The 19,004-nt window shown below is 42.9% G+C and overlaps 1 protein-coding gene across 2 annotated transcripts in view; it reads right to left on the minus strand.

Moving 5' to 3' along the window:
- The window catches only part of Lama1 (laminin subunit alpha 1), a 156,947-nt gene that overhangs the window by 8,244 nt on the left and 129,699 nt on the right, over positions 1-19,004 (minus strand). For both annotated transcript variants that reach the window (XM_045143150.1, XM_004662598.2), the window contains exons 46-56: positions 17,967-18,100; positions 17,042-17,192; positions 15,443-15,567; positions 13,486-13,636; positions 11,592-11,736; positions 9,914-10,055; positions 6,942-7,056; positions 6,408-6,578; positions 3,019-3,170; positions 2,019-2,204; positions 59-194 (exon numbers count right to left, since the gene is read on the minus strand). In XM_045143150.1, coding sequence (XP_044999085.1) covers positions 59-194; positions 2,019-2,204; positions 3,019-3,170; positions 6,408-6,578; positions 6,942-7,056; positions 9,914-10,055; positions 11,592-11,736; positions 13,486-13,636; positions 15,443-15,567; positions 17,042-17,192; positions 17,967-18,100 — 1,608 coding nt within the window. The remainder of the gene's footprint in view (positions 1-58; positions 195-2,018; positions 2,205-3,018; positions 3,171-6,407; positions 6,579-6,941; positions 7,057-9,913; positions 10,056-11,591; positions 11,737-13,485; positions 13,637-15,442; positions 15,568-17,041; positions 17,193-17,966; positions 18,101-19,004) is intronic.

Here is a 19,004-nt window from a genome sequence, read left to right on the forward strand (position 1 = left end):
CATGCGACTTTCTTCCCGACCAAACCTGTCGGATGCCAGTGAAGGACGTCAGGCTTACAGATTGCGGTAGAGCCCCAGGACCTGGTGCGGATTCACTGTCCTCTTCCTGCAGGACCGGCTTGGGCCTTTCAGCAAGCAAGCAGGTGTCCATGTCCACTTGTTCAGAGCCAACCGCATTGGTGAAATCCAGAAGCCTGCAGACAGGCAAGGAAGCGTTTCCAAGATGAAAAAGCAGTGAGCCGCACTGCCATAGGTAATACCTACAGGTGCTATAGGTCGAATAAATTGGCTAATCGTCTCAGTAATAATTAGTATAGGAATTGGTGGGAAAGGTGTTACTTGTGGAAGAAAATGGGCTAACGGTGCTTTAATATTATGTTGGAAACCTATTAAAACTGCTCCTTCTCAAAGAGGGATGTCTATGCCTAGATTTGTAGATAGTTGGGTTGTGGGAGTAATAGTGTAGGCAAGGAGTCTTAGAAGATTTGCAGAGCTAATAAAAATAATTAGGGAAGTTAGCATGAGAGATCATGAGCGTCCTTGTTATTGTGTGTAGCCATCATTTGTTTTAGGATGATTTGGATTAAGCACTGTTGAATAGCTGTAATTCAATTAGTAAATAGGCAGTTAGGTGCTGGAAATAAAATATTGGGGAGTATAATGGTGAGAAGAATGACAGGCAATACTATTGTTGTAGAGGTAATGAAAGAGGCATACAGATTTTTGTTCATTTTAGTTCTCAAGGGTTAGGTTTATTTTTATAGAAACATTACAAACCAACATGGAACCCAAATCAATTGAATGCCAGGCAATTAAGATCCATTTAAAACCACTGGTCCACTTCGTTTAGGATAACCAAAGTGGCCATCCTTCACAGTGCCTGAGTCACAAGGATGTACCATTTCTTTATGTGGATCTCCTGCTTGAAATGCCACCCTGCTGTCTAGCCCAGACCCCTCACTGGTGACCTGGCCCTTCCTGGGCATAGAGTGGGCTCAAAAGCTATCACTTCCCCCTACAACAGGCTGGGCTGGGCTTCCTGAAGATACAATGTTTCTGGTTCCCGCAGCCCTACGCAGTGGCCTCCATCACACACTGATTGTTATCGTGAACCGTGCTGCTCCTTTGTCCCTTCGCTGTGCAGCTCCAGCAGCGTGTCCTGTGCTGCTGCATGACTCCTCACTGGCACTTCCCCAGGACACAGTACGAGGCACACAGAGCGGCCTCCAGTTCAGGGAGTCCAGAGCACGTATGGCCTCCAGGGACACAAAGGCCTCGTCAGTGCAAGAATGAATGAGCAGCCCATTCTCTCTGAGAGGAGAATGAGTATAAGATTGTGTAAGTCGCTAACCTAAGCCCCTGACATTGTGTGTTGCTAGAACTCATGCCACACCTTGCTCTCCTCAAGTCCAAAACAGGACAGACACTGAGGCTATGAAAGACCATAGAGGATGGAGTCAGTGTCGCCTGATGCTGAGCACACCTCTTATTTCCCCTGGGAAGATGGTAGCTCTATCCCGCCAGCCCCAAGTCCGGGTTGAGGTGTTTTCAGGAAAACCGTTAACTATGTGAACCTGCTCGTGCACCATCAGGTACACTCAGAGCGGTGCGCTAGGGGCTGGCACGCAGCTCCGTGGAAGAGTGGCTGCTTCACGTGCACAGGCCCCAGGCTCCCTCAGCAGCACACCAAAGAAAGAAAAAGAAAAAGGTGCATTCAATCTCAAAACAGCCAGCTTATATCACAAAAGCCCAAGTACTATCTTTAGTGGTAAACACACATGGCTTAACAACCAATAACTCGTTTCTTAGTAAGGTGTGGTAACCAGATCTTTCCACCACTACAATCCTATAAAATCCTCTAACATTTATGGAGCTTTTATAATAACAAAACTTGTTAGTCAAGAGCTTGCAGAACTTGGGCATCTCCCAACTGCAAGTTTAGATTGCAGGTTAGTTTTAGCACTCACCAATTAAGAGTAGAAATTGCAAAAACATGCTGAGAGCCTGGTTATACTCACTCCATGTTGAAGATCAAGTTTTTGATACAGCCGTGGAATGATGTCCTCATTTTGAGCATTGGTGTCCCCTCACCTTCTGGAAGTCCCCCTACATACAGGTTAGATACGTTTATTGTCTTTCTGTCTGCTAAGGTGCCCAGCTTCATTTCTACAGGACTGTTGTCATCCAGCTGAACGCTGATAATTCTAAAAGACCAAGGAGAAAATAAAACTTTTAAATATGATATAACTCCATCTTTATACAAAACTTGAGCAAGTTCCTATGGGACAATGAATCTCCCTAATGACAAGTGTTTTTATGACATTATGTGTGACTGGAAAGGTGAACCTGGAAATTTAAAACCCACAGCTGCACATTCAACATAAAGGAATGAAACTGAGTTAACTAAAAATGAATTTAATTTCTTTTTGGCAATAGATGTGTGTACTTATAAACCTCTTTACCATGCATTCAAAACATCTGGTCTACAGTTTTGGAGAGAACTATGTACGAGAGGTATTACACCATTACTATTTACTGTGCATATACTACTGTGTATTAAGATTATCATAGTATATGCCACTAAATCTATCCAATTTATAAACAATTTATATTGGGTCCAAATGGAGGACCAGATTTAGGTCCTATATTATATAAATTCCACAAACATATTACTATAAAGCATGAATTTCATGGAAGAATTCTAATATTTAAAAAATGATAATAACATGATTCTAACAGTGTCAAACTAACTATCCCAGTCAGATCAGATAACCTGACCAGACACCTACAAGATTCTCACCAGATGGCTTTTTTATTTATTTTTGTGAGTAGCCCAGGCTGACCTGAAGTCACTCTGTATTCTCAGGGTGGCCTCGAACTCATAGCAATCCTCCTACTCAGCCTCCCAAGTGCTGGGATTAAAGGCATGCGCCACCACGCCTGGCAATCAGATGGCTTTCTTGAGGTCACGCTGTGACTTCATGACATGAGTGACATAAATGCCACTGAGCTGCTTACCTCCGATTCCTAACTAAGGAAATGGAGTGCTCCTGTCCGTCACTGTATGAGCCTGTAGGAGCATGCAAGAGAGCCTTCCTCAGGCTGGTCCCATCTCCAGAATTGACATGAACTTCAATGTGGCCTTCAATGAGCAGGATGGAAAAGAAGGGCTGCGGAGGAAGCAGTTTCCCACACAAAACACATTACTGAAGGATTCCTCAGGTTTTCATCTCATATAGATAATGTAGGCATAGTAACTCAAGGTCCTAACAATTTTACCATCTGTGACAGCCATATTAACGAGCATATTGCTTCCTAATCTCTGTTCATGCAATTCACATTCAGCATTAATGTCATTAATCATATCAAAATTAATTGTATCAAAATTTTCTGTTTCTACAAAGCCTCACATGTGCTATTTATTGCTATGTACCATACCAACACAGATGCTTTAAGAAGCTTCTAAGTTACTGTATTTTTTAATTGAATTTTCTTAAAATTGGCAGATAGGGATTTAGGTTTTATACATCCTAGCATTTTCAGTACAATTTGTTTAGATGATTCTTGTTTCCCATCCTCCCTCCAAGCCCCTTCCCCTCCCAATATCCTCCCACTTCTGTTTACATGTCACATGTGTCCTTTCACTTTCCCTCACTCCTCTTCCAGCTCTTCTCTTTGTACTTGTTCATGGTTATCATTTTACTAGCTTGTAATATCTATACGTATGTATATACTAGGGGATGCAAATATGAATGAAACCTACCAAAGCTGAATGGAAACTAAGACGCTTCTATTTTTTAATCATACAGTTACCATTACATTTTTTTGTTTGGCCTGAGGAATTGTTTCTCACATTATTACAAGTGGCATTAAAAGTTTGATGGGTCTAAAGATATTTAAAGTTCATATAATTTTTTTTATTTTTTATTTTGTTTTATTTTTATTTATTTGATAGTGACAGAGAAAGAGGCAGATAGGGAGAGAAGAGAGAGAGAATGGGAGCGCCAGGGCCTCCACTGCAAATGAACTCCAGACGCGTGTGCTCTCATGTGCATCTGGTTAACGTGGGACCTGGGGAATCGAGCCTCGAACCGGGATCCTTAGGCTTCACAGGCAAGCGCTTAACCGCTAAGCCATCTCTCCAGCCCCATACAATGTTTTTTGTCACAGTGAAAGGAAGTACGGCAGCTTATAAATCCACCAGCAGAATTGAAATGTGTTTCATGATGCACTAGATGAGACTGGGTTATAGCATTTCTCCTTTTTGCTGTCTTAGTCAGAAAAATTGGATTTGCAAGTAACTATTAAGATGAGTTCTCTGTCTATCTATCTATCTATATGCATATATGTATATATTTGCACATAAATTGATAGAAGTGTTATTCATTATAGCCAAAAGTTAAAAATAAAAACCCATGTCTATCAATGAATTCACTGATACACTGTGGTGTGTACATACAGGGCAATATTACTTGGTAATAAAAATGTAACCATGAGTCACACAATAATGTGGATAAATCTTGAAAAAACACTAAGTAAAAACCACAAAAGATCATGTTTTGTATTACTTGATGTACAGGAAATAACCCACGATAGGGAAATCCAGCGAACAGAGTCCTGGTAACCAGGCATGCTGTATCTGTGTGGGTGGAATGGGGAGCTGAGTTAGTTTGGGTGATGAAAATATTTGAAGCTAGATAAACGAAGTGACTTCAAAATATTGCAAAGAGGCACACACCTTTAATCCCAGCATTTGGGAGGCAGGGGTAGGAGGATCACCATGAGATCAAGGCCACCCTGAGACTATATAGTGAATTCCAGGTCAGCCCGGGCTGGAACAAGACCCTACCTCAAAAAAAACCAAAGCCAAAACAAAACACATTGCAAATGAATTAAATGACACTGAATGGCTCACTTTAAAACTGTTAATTTTGAGCAGGAGGGATGGCTCAGCAGCTAAGTGTGCTTCCTGCACACACGTGAGGGACTGCGGGGCTCTGGACCACACGAGTTTAAATCTCCAGGTCCCATGTCAACATCTGGGAATGGCCATGCATACCTTTCACCCCAATCCTGGGGAAAGTGGTGCCCGGAGAATTGTGCAGGAGCTCAAAAACAGCAAGCTCCAGAATCAGTAAGAGACTCTCTCATGTGGCACAATATGCCACGCCAGTGAATGATGGAGGGGGACATATCATGTTTTCCTGACACTAGTGAGTCCACCAGGTGCTACAGGAGAGTGCATGGGGCACTGCATCAACACGTACAAGTGTATGCGACACACACACATACACACACAAACGCGCATGTGCGTGCGTGCACTGGGGCGGGGTTTCATTTGAAATAAACTTCACCTCAACTAGGAAAACTTGATTAATGCAGCCCACAAACCCATTCCAGTCACTTCATTACTGGCCCTTTTTTTAGTGGCTTATGTCATATTTGGGGTTGGCAGTCCGGTGTTCCAATCTTGGCTCCGACACATGACAGCTGTATGATCTTGGACATGCTAAGCAGTCTCTCTGAACCCATTTCTTGCTCAGTAATACACAGGGAAGCGGTGTCTGCCTGCAGCCCAGGCGGTGATTGTTACATGGTGTCTGCAAGGTGTCTTGAATAGCGGAGCATGCTGTTCTATAAACTGTTTGCATACCGACTCTACCATCTGTTCTTCCACTTAGTGGATGGGCACAAATTTGAACAGAGGACAAGGCAGAATGCTCTGATATAGCCTGAAAATATGAAGAACTGTCATCTTTTCTCCCCTCTCCAACTGCTAGGCCATCGTCTATCACAGGCCACGTTTGTCCTTCCTTCCTGGTGTGAACAGAGCTTAAGGACGTGCTGTTTTAGTATGAGGAGTAACAGTGGCTGGGGTTACAGCTCAGTGTAAAAAGCAGCTGCCGGAGCTCAGGTCTCCAGTACCCACGTAAATGCCAGGCATGGTGGCTCTTGCCTGTAATCTCAGTGCTGAGGAGTCAGAGAGAAACTGAGGGCAAGCTGGTTACCCAAGACTAGCCAAATTGGAGAGTTCTGGGCTCAATGAAAGACCTGCCTCAATAAAAATGGAGGTGATGGAGGAGACATTTGACATCAGCCTATGGCCTCCACATACATGTCCACATGTGTACCTGCACACACGCCCCCCGACAAACACACAAGAAACAAGCTGAACAGAGAGGAGTAACCGGCAGCACGTGGAAGGAAACTGAGGCTGCGTTACAGGAAGCCACTGTAGATACAAGTAGGCAGCAAATATCTCTCCTCAGTCACTAGGCACAGAAGACGCATTACACAACACAGGAAATCTCTGATTCAGACCAGAAAGACACACATGCACGAGCCAGAAAATTTTCACTCAGTGTTTCTGGAAGTTCTTTCCTTCCGAATACCAGGCAGCTACTCACCACGTGCGCCTGAGGCCGACCCTGCTTCTCAGCATCCTTGCCAATCGCAGCCAGGATGACGCCACTGCTGTTTGTGGTGGCAAATGTGGCAAGCAGCTCTGATTCCGGTGACAAAGACTTGGGTGGCAACTCAATGTAGCCACCTCTGAGGAAGCTCACACTCCGGATGGGCTGGAGAAAGAGGGCAGAGGGCAGAATGAGGTGAGCTCGCAGGTGGAGGTATGGGGCACTTCCCTCACATCTTTTCTACCCACCCGTGGGCTGAGTGAAGTTGCCATACCTTTTTATATTGATATGCCAGTGGGCATTTATAAAAAGCTCATTCTGCTGGGCATGGTGGCGCACACCTTTAATCCCAGCACTTGGGAGGTTTAGGAGGGAGGATCACCGAGAGTTCAAGGCCCCCCGAGACTAAATAGTTGCGTTTCAGCTCAGCCTGAGCTAGAGTGAGACCCTTCCTCAAAAAATCAAAAATAAATAAATAAATAAAATAAACAAAAACCTCATTCCAATGTTTAAAAAAAAGCTTCCTACCTCCAGCACGCAGCCTTTTCTCACACCATAGGAACTCCTGAGCAGGTCAAAGGTGGACCTGGATATCTCCAGGTTCTTGACGCAGCCCACATAGCTCTCACTGGTGATCCCTTTCCTGTAGAGAATGATGTAAGAACACACATAGTGAAACATCTTTTTTTTTTTCCTTTTAATATCATTTCACTTAAAAAGAAACTTGTTCCTCTATTAACACTTTGTAGAAATGCCTAGGCCTCCTTTGAGAATGACATCATTGGTGAGAACTTCAGGCAGAACAAACATTTCTTTAGGAATAGAGGAAGGGAATAAACTTGGTGAGTCTGGCTATGTGGTGGCTTCTCACATGGAAAACATGTTGATTTTAAGGGGAACTCATAGCCATTATGACTTAAGTATACTTGTTAAAATGCAGGGCAATAATAAGACAGGTGTTTCATTGCCACAAGGTCATTACAGCACAGAGATCATAACCCCGTCCCTGTGGAGAGTAGGTCATTTGCCTCTGGTAAAGTGACACAATTTGTCTGGACTGGATGATGAGAAGTCCTTGGCAGCTGTCTCCACTGCATAGTCCTAAAAGAAGCACCTTCATTTGAGATAGCTGGGATTATCAAACACACTGTTTTGTATCCTTTATGCCAGCTGGGGTCAAGCTATAATGAGAACAGGTTTTCATTTCCAATCCTAGTGAGCATGAGTATTCCTGAGTTGTACTTCTGTGATCAGTGAGCCCTAGGAGCACCGAGCACTAAATGGATTCTTGATGCCATCACCCTCCTTATCTGTGCTGAGCCCAGATCTGTGGACCTTAGCAACTGTGTGATGCTGGCCATGTTTGAGCCTTCCTGCAACTCCATTTCTTCCAGTCCAAATAAGGAGTTTGGCCTGGATGGTAGCCGTGCTCTTCTAGCATGAGCATCTCTTATCTGAGCTTGTCTTTTCCTCCAAAATCCACACGTTGTGTGGTTTAGGTAAAAAGCAGATGAACGGGAACATCACTGTGGCTCTCAGAACACCCTTGGTCCCATAATGACAGGGATGAAGATATGACAAGGAATAAGATGTAGTAAGTGGCCAGCTCCCCTGAGGTTTTAAAATATTTTTTATTTATCTATTTATTCATTTATATATTCGAGACAGAGAGAGAGAGAGAGAGAGAGAAAGTGGCAGATAAAGAATGGGCATGCCAGGGCCTCTAGCCACTACAAATGACCACCAGACACACATGTGCCACCTTTTGCATCTAGCTTATGTGGGTACTGGGGAATCAAACCTGGATCCTTAGGTTTAGCAGGCAAGTGCCATAACTGCTAAGCCATTGCTCCAGCCCCAACCTCCGAGGTTTTTCATGGATTCATTTAGAAGACCTGGGAATGACTATGGTTATAAACTAAGTTCCCTGGAACTTTCAGAGAATTGTGGCAAAGAGAATTGGGGTAGTGGAGGACCTGGGATACTTGTCCATTCCAACTGCACCTCAGTGCCACATACTAGCATTCTATAGCAAAACAATGTCTTAGCTAGGTTATGGATAAAATACACATAAGGTACCCTAGGTTGGGGACCCAGGTTAGAATATGATGACCTCATTCCTCAGATGCTATCTTGACTTCTGGCCTTTCATATATGATGGTTTTATTTTTATTAAGTAATTATTGATTTGCACACGGTTTGTGTGGGGGGGGGGTGGAAGAGTCTCTTGCCACTGTGAATCAATACCAGGTGCTTGCTCACTTATTATATATGGCTTTATGTGGGTGCTAGGGAACTGAAACCTGACCAGCAAGCTTTACAAACAAGTACCTTTAACCACTGAGCCATCTCCCTAGCCCCCTGGTATTATTAATAGTGTGAAAAAAATTTAAATTTGCCTAGTCCCAAATAACAAATAAAGGACTAGGAACCACAAAGAGTTTCTATACACCTCTAAAGTCAGAGTTAAGCCTGAATAAGTGTTGAATTAAAGTCTCCCAAAGTCTCCCACCTCTGCCATCTTCTATTTTATTTCCTGATGCTGGTTTTTCAACTTTCATACATCTCATTTACTATAGTCACACAAAAGCAGAGAAGTCTGTATAAAGCACAATTCTTTTTTTTTTTTCCTTTAGACAGATTCTACTACATTAAAATAACTAGAGAGGAGGATGTAGTATGATGAGGGAGGGTCCAATTCTAGCAAGAGAACAAACTATAAATGTCCCAGAGGCAATAAATATAAATCATATTTTTTCTCTAGAAGACTTTCTTTACTTCCCAGTTAACATGCACTGATACTTGGGATGAGGGCAAATATTATGGGTGGAGATGTGCCTTAGTAAAAGATGACATCTTTGACGATCAGTGTCCCAGAAGGTAATCTTAAATAAGAAATAAAGATGCTCCAGAGGTAATCATGTTAAGATGAGATCCTCAGGCTAGAGACACAGCATAATGGTCAAGGTATTTGCATGTGAAGCCTACGGGCCCAGGTAGATTCCCCAGGATCCACATAAGCCAGATGCACAGGAACACAGGAACATGCATCTGGAGTTTGTTTGTAGCAGTTGAAGGCCTCAGAGTACCCATTCTCTCTCTCTCTCTTTTTCTCTATCTCTCAAATATATATTAAAATGAGGTCCTCATGGTTGATCCTAATCCAGTGTGACTAGCGTCCATATAAAAAGGGGAATTTGGACATAGAGTGGCATTCGCACACGTGGGTGATTAGGTGAAGCCATAGCAAAGGAGGATAGCAGGATGCTATCTGCAATCTCTAGCAGCTGAAGCTATCAGAAGTGGGAGTGTGGAAGATTCTCTTTGTAACCCATCTGTACCTCAGTATCGGACATGCAGCCTCCAGAACTGGATAAAGAAGCCTTTCATTTGCTTCAGTGCTTCTCCCCTCCACAGCTTATGGTAGTCTATGCTGGCATCCCTGGCAAACTCACACACTATTGTGAGAAGCTTGCACAAGCCTCAGTTTAATGTCTTACCTCACAAGCCTGGAGTTAGGTAAGCCCCCCACATAAATGGGATCTTTATCTAGCCGGTTGAGGTCGGAGGATGCTCCTGGAGTTTCTCCCTGCTTAGTCTCCTTGTCACTGGTGTCATATGCATCAACGACAGCCAGCAGTCCTAAAAGGAAGTGGAAAGGAAAAGATAAAGCAAGAATCACTTTCTATGTTCAAATAAACGCAAATGTCTGCCACAAAGTTCATTTCCCAAAGACATATTCTTCTAATTTCTGTAAAGCTCATCAGTACTATTCTTCACTATTTTTATTTTTCTTTAAATATTTTTATGTTTTTATTTCCAAGAGAGAGACAGACACTATGGTTATATCAGGATCTATTTCTGTGCAAAAGAACTGCAGATGCATGCACTACTTTGGGCACCTGGCTTTATATGCATACTGGGGAATCAAACCCAGGCTGGGAAGTTCCTTGAGCAATTGCTTTGAACAGCTGAGACATTGACCCAGCTCTGTTCTTCATTAATAAAGGACAAAAGAAGATTTATCTCTATGAAAGGCAATCAAGGGCTGGAGAGAGGTTTTAGCGGTTAAGACACTTGACTGTGAGCCAAAGGACCCAAGTAAGCCAATTGTACCAGGTGGCACATGCTTCTGGAGTTTGTTTTCAGAGGCTGGAGGCTCTAGTATGCCCATTCTTTCCTACCTTCATTCCTTCATTTCTTCGTTCCTTCCCTCCCTCCTTTCTTTCTTTCTTTCTTTCTTTCTTTCTTTCTTTCTTCCTTCCTTCCTTCCTTCCTTCCTTCCTTCCTTCCTTCCTTCCTTTCTTTCTTTCTTTCTTTCTTTCTTTCTTTCTTTCTCTCTCTCTCTATCTCTCTAAAATTAATAAATAAAAATAAAAACATTTAAAAAAACAAGTCATTCAATGTGGCTGGAGAGATTGCTTGGTGGTTAAGGTACTTGCTTGCAAAACCTAACAACTTAGGTATGAATCCCTAGTATCCACATAAAACCAGATGCACAAAGTGGTGCAGGCATCTGGAGTTCATTTGCAGTGACAGAGTGCCCTGGATTGCTCATTCTTTCTCTCTCTCTGTCTCTCTCCTTAAAAATAAAAAAATGAAGTATATTAAAAGTCAATCAATACAAAACACCTATTGCAGAGTAACAGTAAGTGTGTAGATAAAATAGAATAAATTTGATTCTTGTTTCCAGTTCAGTATTTAATATGAAATACACAAAAACAGAATTATAATATTCCTTCAGCAAACCTGTATCCTATTGCTTCATATTCCAAAGACAATGGTGGCTTTCACTTAGAATGCCATTCAAGAACTGCACTTACAACTAAGTGGAGAATGGGTGGCATAAGATTATAATATTGGGCTAGAGAGATTGCTCAGTGGTTAAAGGCACTTGCTTGCAAAGCCTGACAGCCTGGATTGAATTCCCCAGTACCCACATAAAGCCAGATGCACAAAGTGGCACGTGTGTTTGGAGTTCACTTGTAGTAGCAGAAGGCCCTGGCATGCCCATCTCTCTCTCTCTTTCAATCTGCATATCTATCAAATAAGTTTTTTAAAAAAGATTAATATCATTAAAACACACAGGAAGATAAAGTAGAAAAAAAGACTGCTCACTTTTGGAAATATGTTAATTGTTACAAGGGCAACCAGCACCAGGTGAGTCTCTGTACCTACCTTGCTTCCGGTTTCGCTGGAAGGCTATTTTGTACCAGGTTCCATTGTTATACCGTCTGTCTGTCATAAGAGTGAGAGGTCCTGAACCCAAGTCAACCATAACTTTAACTCTGCCCTGGACCAGCTCAATGGACAGAAAGTCTTTCTGTAAAGAAGAAAATAGAGTTTGCCATGGCTACATCTATATTCCAAGACTTCCATTCCCTTCAAGTCAGGAATGGCTGAAACCTATTATAATCAAACTGGGGGAACTAGGTCTGACTCCATAGCTAGAAAACTATTAGTTGAAAACAAAAATGTCCCTGAAGTCTTTTTAGAACAGGCTGATGAGGTAAACATAATCTATACACATGAAAGTAAGAAAACTGGAGTCCCTTCATGTCTTTTTTATTTAAACTGGCAAGTGAGTCAGTTCAGAAAATGAAATGTGAATATTGAGGATGGGAATAACCAAGAATTGAATGCAAAGAAGACCATTCCTATGGATGAAATCCAAACCAGGCCACTGGGTTCACACTGAGCCTGACACAAGACATATTTCTTCAACTAACATTAATAATAAGTGCTTAACTGACCCATGGACTGACTTCTTTTACACTCAATGCTCTTCTGTGGCTTCTATAGGTCCTTAAACTTGAATTAATAAAGAAATGATCTTCAATGGAGAAACTGCATGACATACATGTGTGTATGACATTACTTATGTGCACACGGAAACGGTCATAAAATATGTATGTAAGCACAAGGGTGAAGGAGATCGACACAGAGAACAATCAACTCCTACAAATCATATATCCAGAGACACAGAGGCTCCCAACCCTTCATCACTGAAGCAGACCCAAAATGAGCCCAACATGGCTCAGGGAAATTTTGTGGAAGAGGGGGCAAAAAGAATGTCAGAGCCACACTTTGGGTCATGGTATGCAGAGACGTTTCTCCTACCCATAACTGTGGGCTAACTCCACAATACATGACCCATATACCTCAACAAGGAGGGGCCAGGGGAAGGGGTAGGACATGGAGGAGGCTAACAATGGTATCAACTTGACTGCATTCACTGAGTACAAAACTAATTAATAAAAAATTAATTAATTTAAAAATATGTATGTAAATCCTATCAAACATTCCTGTGGAATTCTGTTCTGGGGGCACAACATCAGTGTGATGGTTTGACTGTAGAGTGTCCTTCCCTGACCACCATAGCCTCGTGTATTAATGATTGAACCTCATACTTTATTGACAGGTGGTGGGGCCTTTGGGAGGTGGCACTTTGCTAAAGGAGGTGTGTCACCAAGGTTGGATTTGAGGTTTATTAGTCCAGCCTACTAGGTATTCAGAGCCAGCTTTCCCTTGTTGCTCCTCCCAGCTCATGTGACAAGATGTGATACCTAGATATCTGCTCTTCCATAGTGAAAATTTCACTAAAACCTATAAGCTGGAAATAACCCCTTTCCCCCACAAGGTGCTTTTGGTCAGGTGTTTTGTCCCAGCAACAAGAAAGTAACCGCTGCTTGTCTATGCCCCCTCATAGAATTTGAAAGTAACCCTCACCTTAGATTCTAGCTACTCTCTCTCCCTCTTGAACCCCCCACCCCAATGTATACAATTTTGCCTCAGCCACACATGGTATCTGGATGTGCTAGAGTCATGGAGAGAGGAGGCTAACTGAAGAGAGAGTCTACCTATACAATGGTTGGAAGCCCATCACCCATGCAGGAGGGAGGCAGTTCAGTGTTGCAAGCTGTTTGTGGGGAGCTGATTGGGTGACATCATTCCTTGGGTCCTTTGGTGCTCTCTCTGGGGTGAACAGATATTTGTTCATATCTACCCAGGGAACGTCATACAATAGACATGAATAATCCATAGCCACATAAATGTACAAAAAGACTCTTACGGTGCCATTTGAACCCAGGTAGAGAAGAAGCCCATTGGGTGAGAAGGTACTGAACAACATTATTATCTGAGTCACGGTGGCCCGGAGCGTCTTCTCCAAGACAGAATACCCACTCCCGTCGAAATGGAACGAAGCGTCTTCATTCTGGAAGCTGCAGAGCAGAAGGCATGATGGACCATCCATGCCCAGGAGGACAGAAGGAGCAAAGGATCTGTTTACGGAACTCTCTCCCTCCCCATGCCATGCTAAAATGTTCATCCCCATCTTTTGATAGTAAGTAGAGAACAGACACAGCTTGAACATCTCTGGTGTGAAAATTTTAAATCTGAAACACTGAGCACAGACAGACATACTCTCATGCACAAGTTGGATCAAACCATTGAATACAATCCCCTGCAGGGTATTTATACAAGGTAAGCATGTGTTTAAAACTGAAGCTTTTCTCCAGGATATATCATTATATAGATGCAAATATCCCAAACTAGTTAAAAACATTTCAGGTTCTAAAACTTTATTTATTTGACAGAGAAAGGTTGGGGAGGGGGGAAAATGGGCAGGCAAGGGCCTCCAGCCACTGCAAACAAACTCCAGACATGTGTGCCCCCTTGTGCCTCTGGCTTACATGGGTCCTGGGAATTGAACCTGAGTCCTTTGGCTTTGCAGGCAAATGCCTTAACTGCTATAGGCCATCCCTACAGCCCAGGATCTAAAACACTTTTGACCATATGGTATTGGTCAAAGGCCAGGAGCGCATGCCTTTAATCCCAGCACTCAGGAGGCAGAGGAAAAAGATCCCTGTGAGGTTGAGGCCAGCCTGGGACTACAGAGTGTCCCTGATATACATACACGTAATGTTCTCAGAGGCTGGTTTTGTCTTGTGTCTTCTGTTGTCAAAGCCTGTAGTCACCTCCACTACTTTTACACTAGGAGGCTCTCAGAACTCATGTTTGCACGAGTTCTGCAAAGACTCAGCACTATAAGATAAAATAGGAGCCTGGAGGTGGGTGAGGTTTGGCAAATGCAGGAAGCACAGCTGTCAGTAGTCTTTCGATGCTCTGTGAAAAACCCCTAGTAATTCCTATTCCTTGCCAGCATGAACTTCAGCTTCAATGAGTCATTCTTTGGGCTATGGGTGCTACTTTAGTTTTGAGTCAGATGTTACTGTTACATCTCCATGTGGCAAACAAAAAGTTTAAACTACAAAGCCCAATTAAGCCATGTGAGAAAGTAGAAGTTGCCAGGAAAACATGAAACCTTACATTGTTCCTTTAAAATTATGTGTGTGTGTGCAGGCATACACGCACCTAGGTCTCTGGCCACTATAAATAAATGTCCATCTGGCTTTACGTAGGTGTCTAGAGCATTGAACCCTGGGCATCAGGCTTTGCAAGCAAGTACCTTTCATAGCTGAGTCATCTCCCCAGCCCTGCACTATAAGTTTATGCATTTTACACAAGCTGTTTTCAACTGCTCTTGTAAGGACTCTGTTAATTACAGCTATCTACACAGAACAACGTTTGTGTAAGAGACATTATATCAGATATTACAAATACTTATCTATAAGAATTGACTGCACATGAGTGCGTGTGTGCGTGTGTGTACACACACACACACACCTTCATCCATGGGTGTATTTTTGGAATAAAAATGTACAGTGATTTACTTAGGATTAAACTGGGGATCTTTGAGACAAAAATCTGTTTGCAAGTGAAGTTTCTAGATTTTACGATCTGTAGTAAAAGCATGCAATCAAAGACACAGCCAAAAAAAAAAAAAAAAAAAGCCCACACTTTTTAAGGGTTAAAAATAACTCATGCTGCTATTACACAAATGATCAACAGCATTTAATTTCAGTAATAACAATACCATAAACTCTAGCCATCTTAGATGTGCATGAAAATTTCCCAAGCAGTACCCAGATACAAAAAGAATAACGTTAAACTCGGGGACATGTTACCTGCTGAAGCATCCATGGCACTTGCCCTCTCTTTCAATATAATTCCATAGACCGATGGATTTGCCATTCAGGAAGGCCTCTCCCATGCAGCCTTTAAAATGAGTAACCTTCACAGCGGGAGATTTCTAGTGCAAACAACACAAAACAAACATGTGACCCACATCTAGTTGGTACAAAAGAATAAAACATTGTCTAGGTACCTAACACTTGGCTCAAAAACAGGAAATACAAATTTTAAGAGAACAACATTCAGAAAAAAATGGCCAGTTTGTAATGCCTGAGTTTCCTTGCAATTAGAAAGTGACTATTTTCTTGGGGTGGGGGGCAGTGGAGGTAGAGAGGTTGAGGCTGAGTCTTTCTATGTAGCCCAGGCTGGCCTTGGCCTCTCAATTCTCTTACCTCAGCCCCCAGCATGCTGGCATTAGAGGTGTCCACTACCACACCCAGCTTTGGACAGTACCCTAAAGACCCATCTTGGCTACTAAGGTTGTTAGCAAGAAGGCCCTTTTCAGGTGAGTCATCAGACCAGAGAATGAGGTAGAGAGTTGGGGTCCAGCTGGAATCAAAACCTTCTTCCCTCCTTAATGCTCATCCAACTCCACTTTAATTGGCAAGAGGATGACAGAATAAAATAAAACTCTTCGGCTAAACACTAATTAGCATGTGTTGTGGTTTAAATATGAAATATCTCCTATAGGCACACATGTTTGAACCCTTAGATTGCCAGCTGGTGGGGGTGTTTTAGAAGGCTGTGGAACCTTCCAAGGTAGAGCCTTGCTGGAAGAAGTGGGTCACTAGGAGTAAGTCTTGAAGCTTTATAGTCCGAATCCACATCGTGTTCACTACCTGTTCCATCAAGACGTGAGGAGGTGAACCATTTCAGCTTTGTAGCTGCCTGTTACCCTGTCTCCCTCTTCATGGTGGGCCGTATGCTCTCAAACTATGAGCCAGAATAAGCCCTTCCTTCCTGAAGTTGCTTCTTGTCTGGCCAAATAGGTCAGAATAAGAAAAGTAACGAATAGAACACATCTACCACTAGAATTAGAATAGAGATACAGGGCTTTACAGAAATCAATCTAGAATGTTCCATTCACATTTCATCATTAGAAATGGCATTCAAATGGCAAAATAAACCACTGGTCCTCGCCATTTATCATCCCACTAATTGAACATGCTCTTCACCCCGCAACACCAGCTTAGCTCTGCAGAGGAGCTGCCACAAGGAAAAGTCATAAAAGCAGAAAATCTTCACCCGCTGAGGCCATATTCAACCATCTGAGAGCATTATTTTTTTTTAATTTTTTTTTTAATTTTTATTTATTTGAGAGCGACAGACACAGAGAGAAAGACAGATAGAGGGAGAGAGAGAGAATGGGCGCGCCAGGGCTTCCAGCCTCTGCAAACGAACTCCAGACGTGTGCGCCCCCTTGTGCATCTGGCTAATGTGGGACCTGGGGAACCGAGCCTCGAACCAGGGTCCTTAGGCTTCACAGGCAAGCGCTTAACTGCTAGGCCATCTCTCCAGCCCTGAGAGCATTATTTTATAAACCCGTTAAACCCACCAATCAGGTCTGTTCAGCAGACTGCCCAGAAAGTTACCTTGATCTGACCTCCAAGTCCTCCTACAAACATCAGTGTCGAATTGTTTATATCAAGAACATTTGCTGTTCCTGGGGATTGACTTGTTTTCATTGGTGGCTTCTGAGTAGAGCTCATCTCCTTGACAGTCAGTGAACCCATGTTTCCAAACCTGAGGTCATAAGAAGTAACAAAAGGAGTGACTCAGCATTGCATGTTATCACATGTGCATGCATGCCTCTTTCATACATGGTCCCATCTGCTTCTTTCTCTCCGTGTCCCCTGCCATACCCACCACCTGGTCTCCCTGCTTCCAGTCCTTCCCTCCTCATTTTCCTGACTCCTCAAAATATTGTGGTGGTGTTCTTGGAAAATACACATTTCATTACATTACTTCCCTGTTTAAAATGGTTACTGAGTTAGACTATATGTGAGGGTGATCAACTTCCTATTATGCGATTTTTTTGTCTCTATTGAAGAAAAAATTATCGAGCAACAAAATAAACCATACTGTTACAGAAAAGTGAAAAGAAAGTTACACTGAAGGCTGCTTACATGAGCTTACTTCTGTGGGACAGACATAAAAGGAAGAATCTGGCTTTGTGTCTGAACTTTAAGAAACTTCATGTTCTGTCCACTTCTACCTGCAATCCTACCAGGCTGCCTCTTCCCCAGGAAGGAAACCTTCTACCAGGTTCACCATCTTGGTTTTTAGACTTTCAAAAAATACCATAAAATAATCGAAACTTAATGTTTTCCTTCTTGCCTTTGGTAACAAAATTTATTTTGTCTGTAGGAAAAGTCTCATTCCTATAGCTAATTCAAAGTAAATATTCTTTGTTTATAATCCAACTTTCCAGAACATTCAAGACTATTATATGACCTTGCACGCATGTGATATGATACAGTTTAAGGAACAGAGGTGCCTGAGGGCGTCTTGTGCTACCTGGTTATGTGGATGCTGTGCCAGTTGTTGTCATCGATAGAGACATCTGGGAATTCCAGCCGGGTGGACCCGGAGCCCAGATCCCAGAGAAAGGCCACTTTCCCCCGCCGCATCTCCACTGCAAGGAAATCAGACTGGGGGACAGAGCAAGAGCCAGCATGAGTTTACGCAATGCTATTTACCCTATCGCCAACATATTCTTTAAAAATGTTCTTAAAACATTTTCTCTATTCAGAAAACATGAAACGAAAACTCAAAAGGCCATATCCTTTGTCTGTAAATACCTCTGTTCCTGGTGGATTGAAGAATGAGTCAGAGTCTTGGGGCTGATGGTCAGATTAGACACTAGTGACTTGACTGACCTGACCTCCCCCAATTTCCCCTATAAAGTTCCCACAAAAATCCAAAGGGGCCATCAGCAAGCCATAGGAAGGATGAGGGAAGGCACTGTGTACGCTTGTGTACCCAGTCACATGTGCAGACATGAAACACACAGGAAGATAGGAGCCACAACGGGCCTAGCATGGCCCCTTATCTCCTGAGAAGACATCTGGGATAATAAACATGCTTGTTAACATTTCTACCTCAACATTCCCCAGGGCCCAGAACCATTCCCACTGGGATGGCCAAAGAAACTTGCCCTCTGAGAGCCATGAGAACCTCCTTGGCAGGAAGAGCCTGCAGGACATCTGGAAAATGCTGATTATCACCTCTGGGGTCAGAGGGTCAACAGGCAGACTTCTACTCCCAAGACATCCCATGTAGATGGCAGAGGGAGGCAGTGCTCAGAAAGGTCACTTTCTTTCTCAAAAGCTTTTACTCTTTTATCTATTTCAACATAGCTTTAGATATCTGCCCATGTGTGGGTGTCAGGGTCTCTTGCCTCTGCAAATGAATGCCAGATGTATGCACCACTTTGTGCATCTGGCTGTATGTGGATATGGGGGTACTGAACCCAGGCCAGAAGGCTTTACAAGCAAGTTTCTCTAGACATTTAGCCATCTCTCCCATCCCACAAGCATTTACTTACTCTTGCAA

The sequence above is a fragment of the Jaculus jaculus genome, chromosome 2, assembly GCF_020740685.1.
Source record: "Jaculus jaculus isolate mJacJac1 chromosome 2, mJacJac1.mat.Y.cur, whole genome shotgun sequence".
NCBI lineage: Eukaryota > Metazoa > Chordata > Mammalia > Rodentia > Dipodidae > Jaculus > Jaculus jaculus.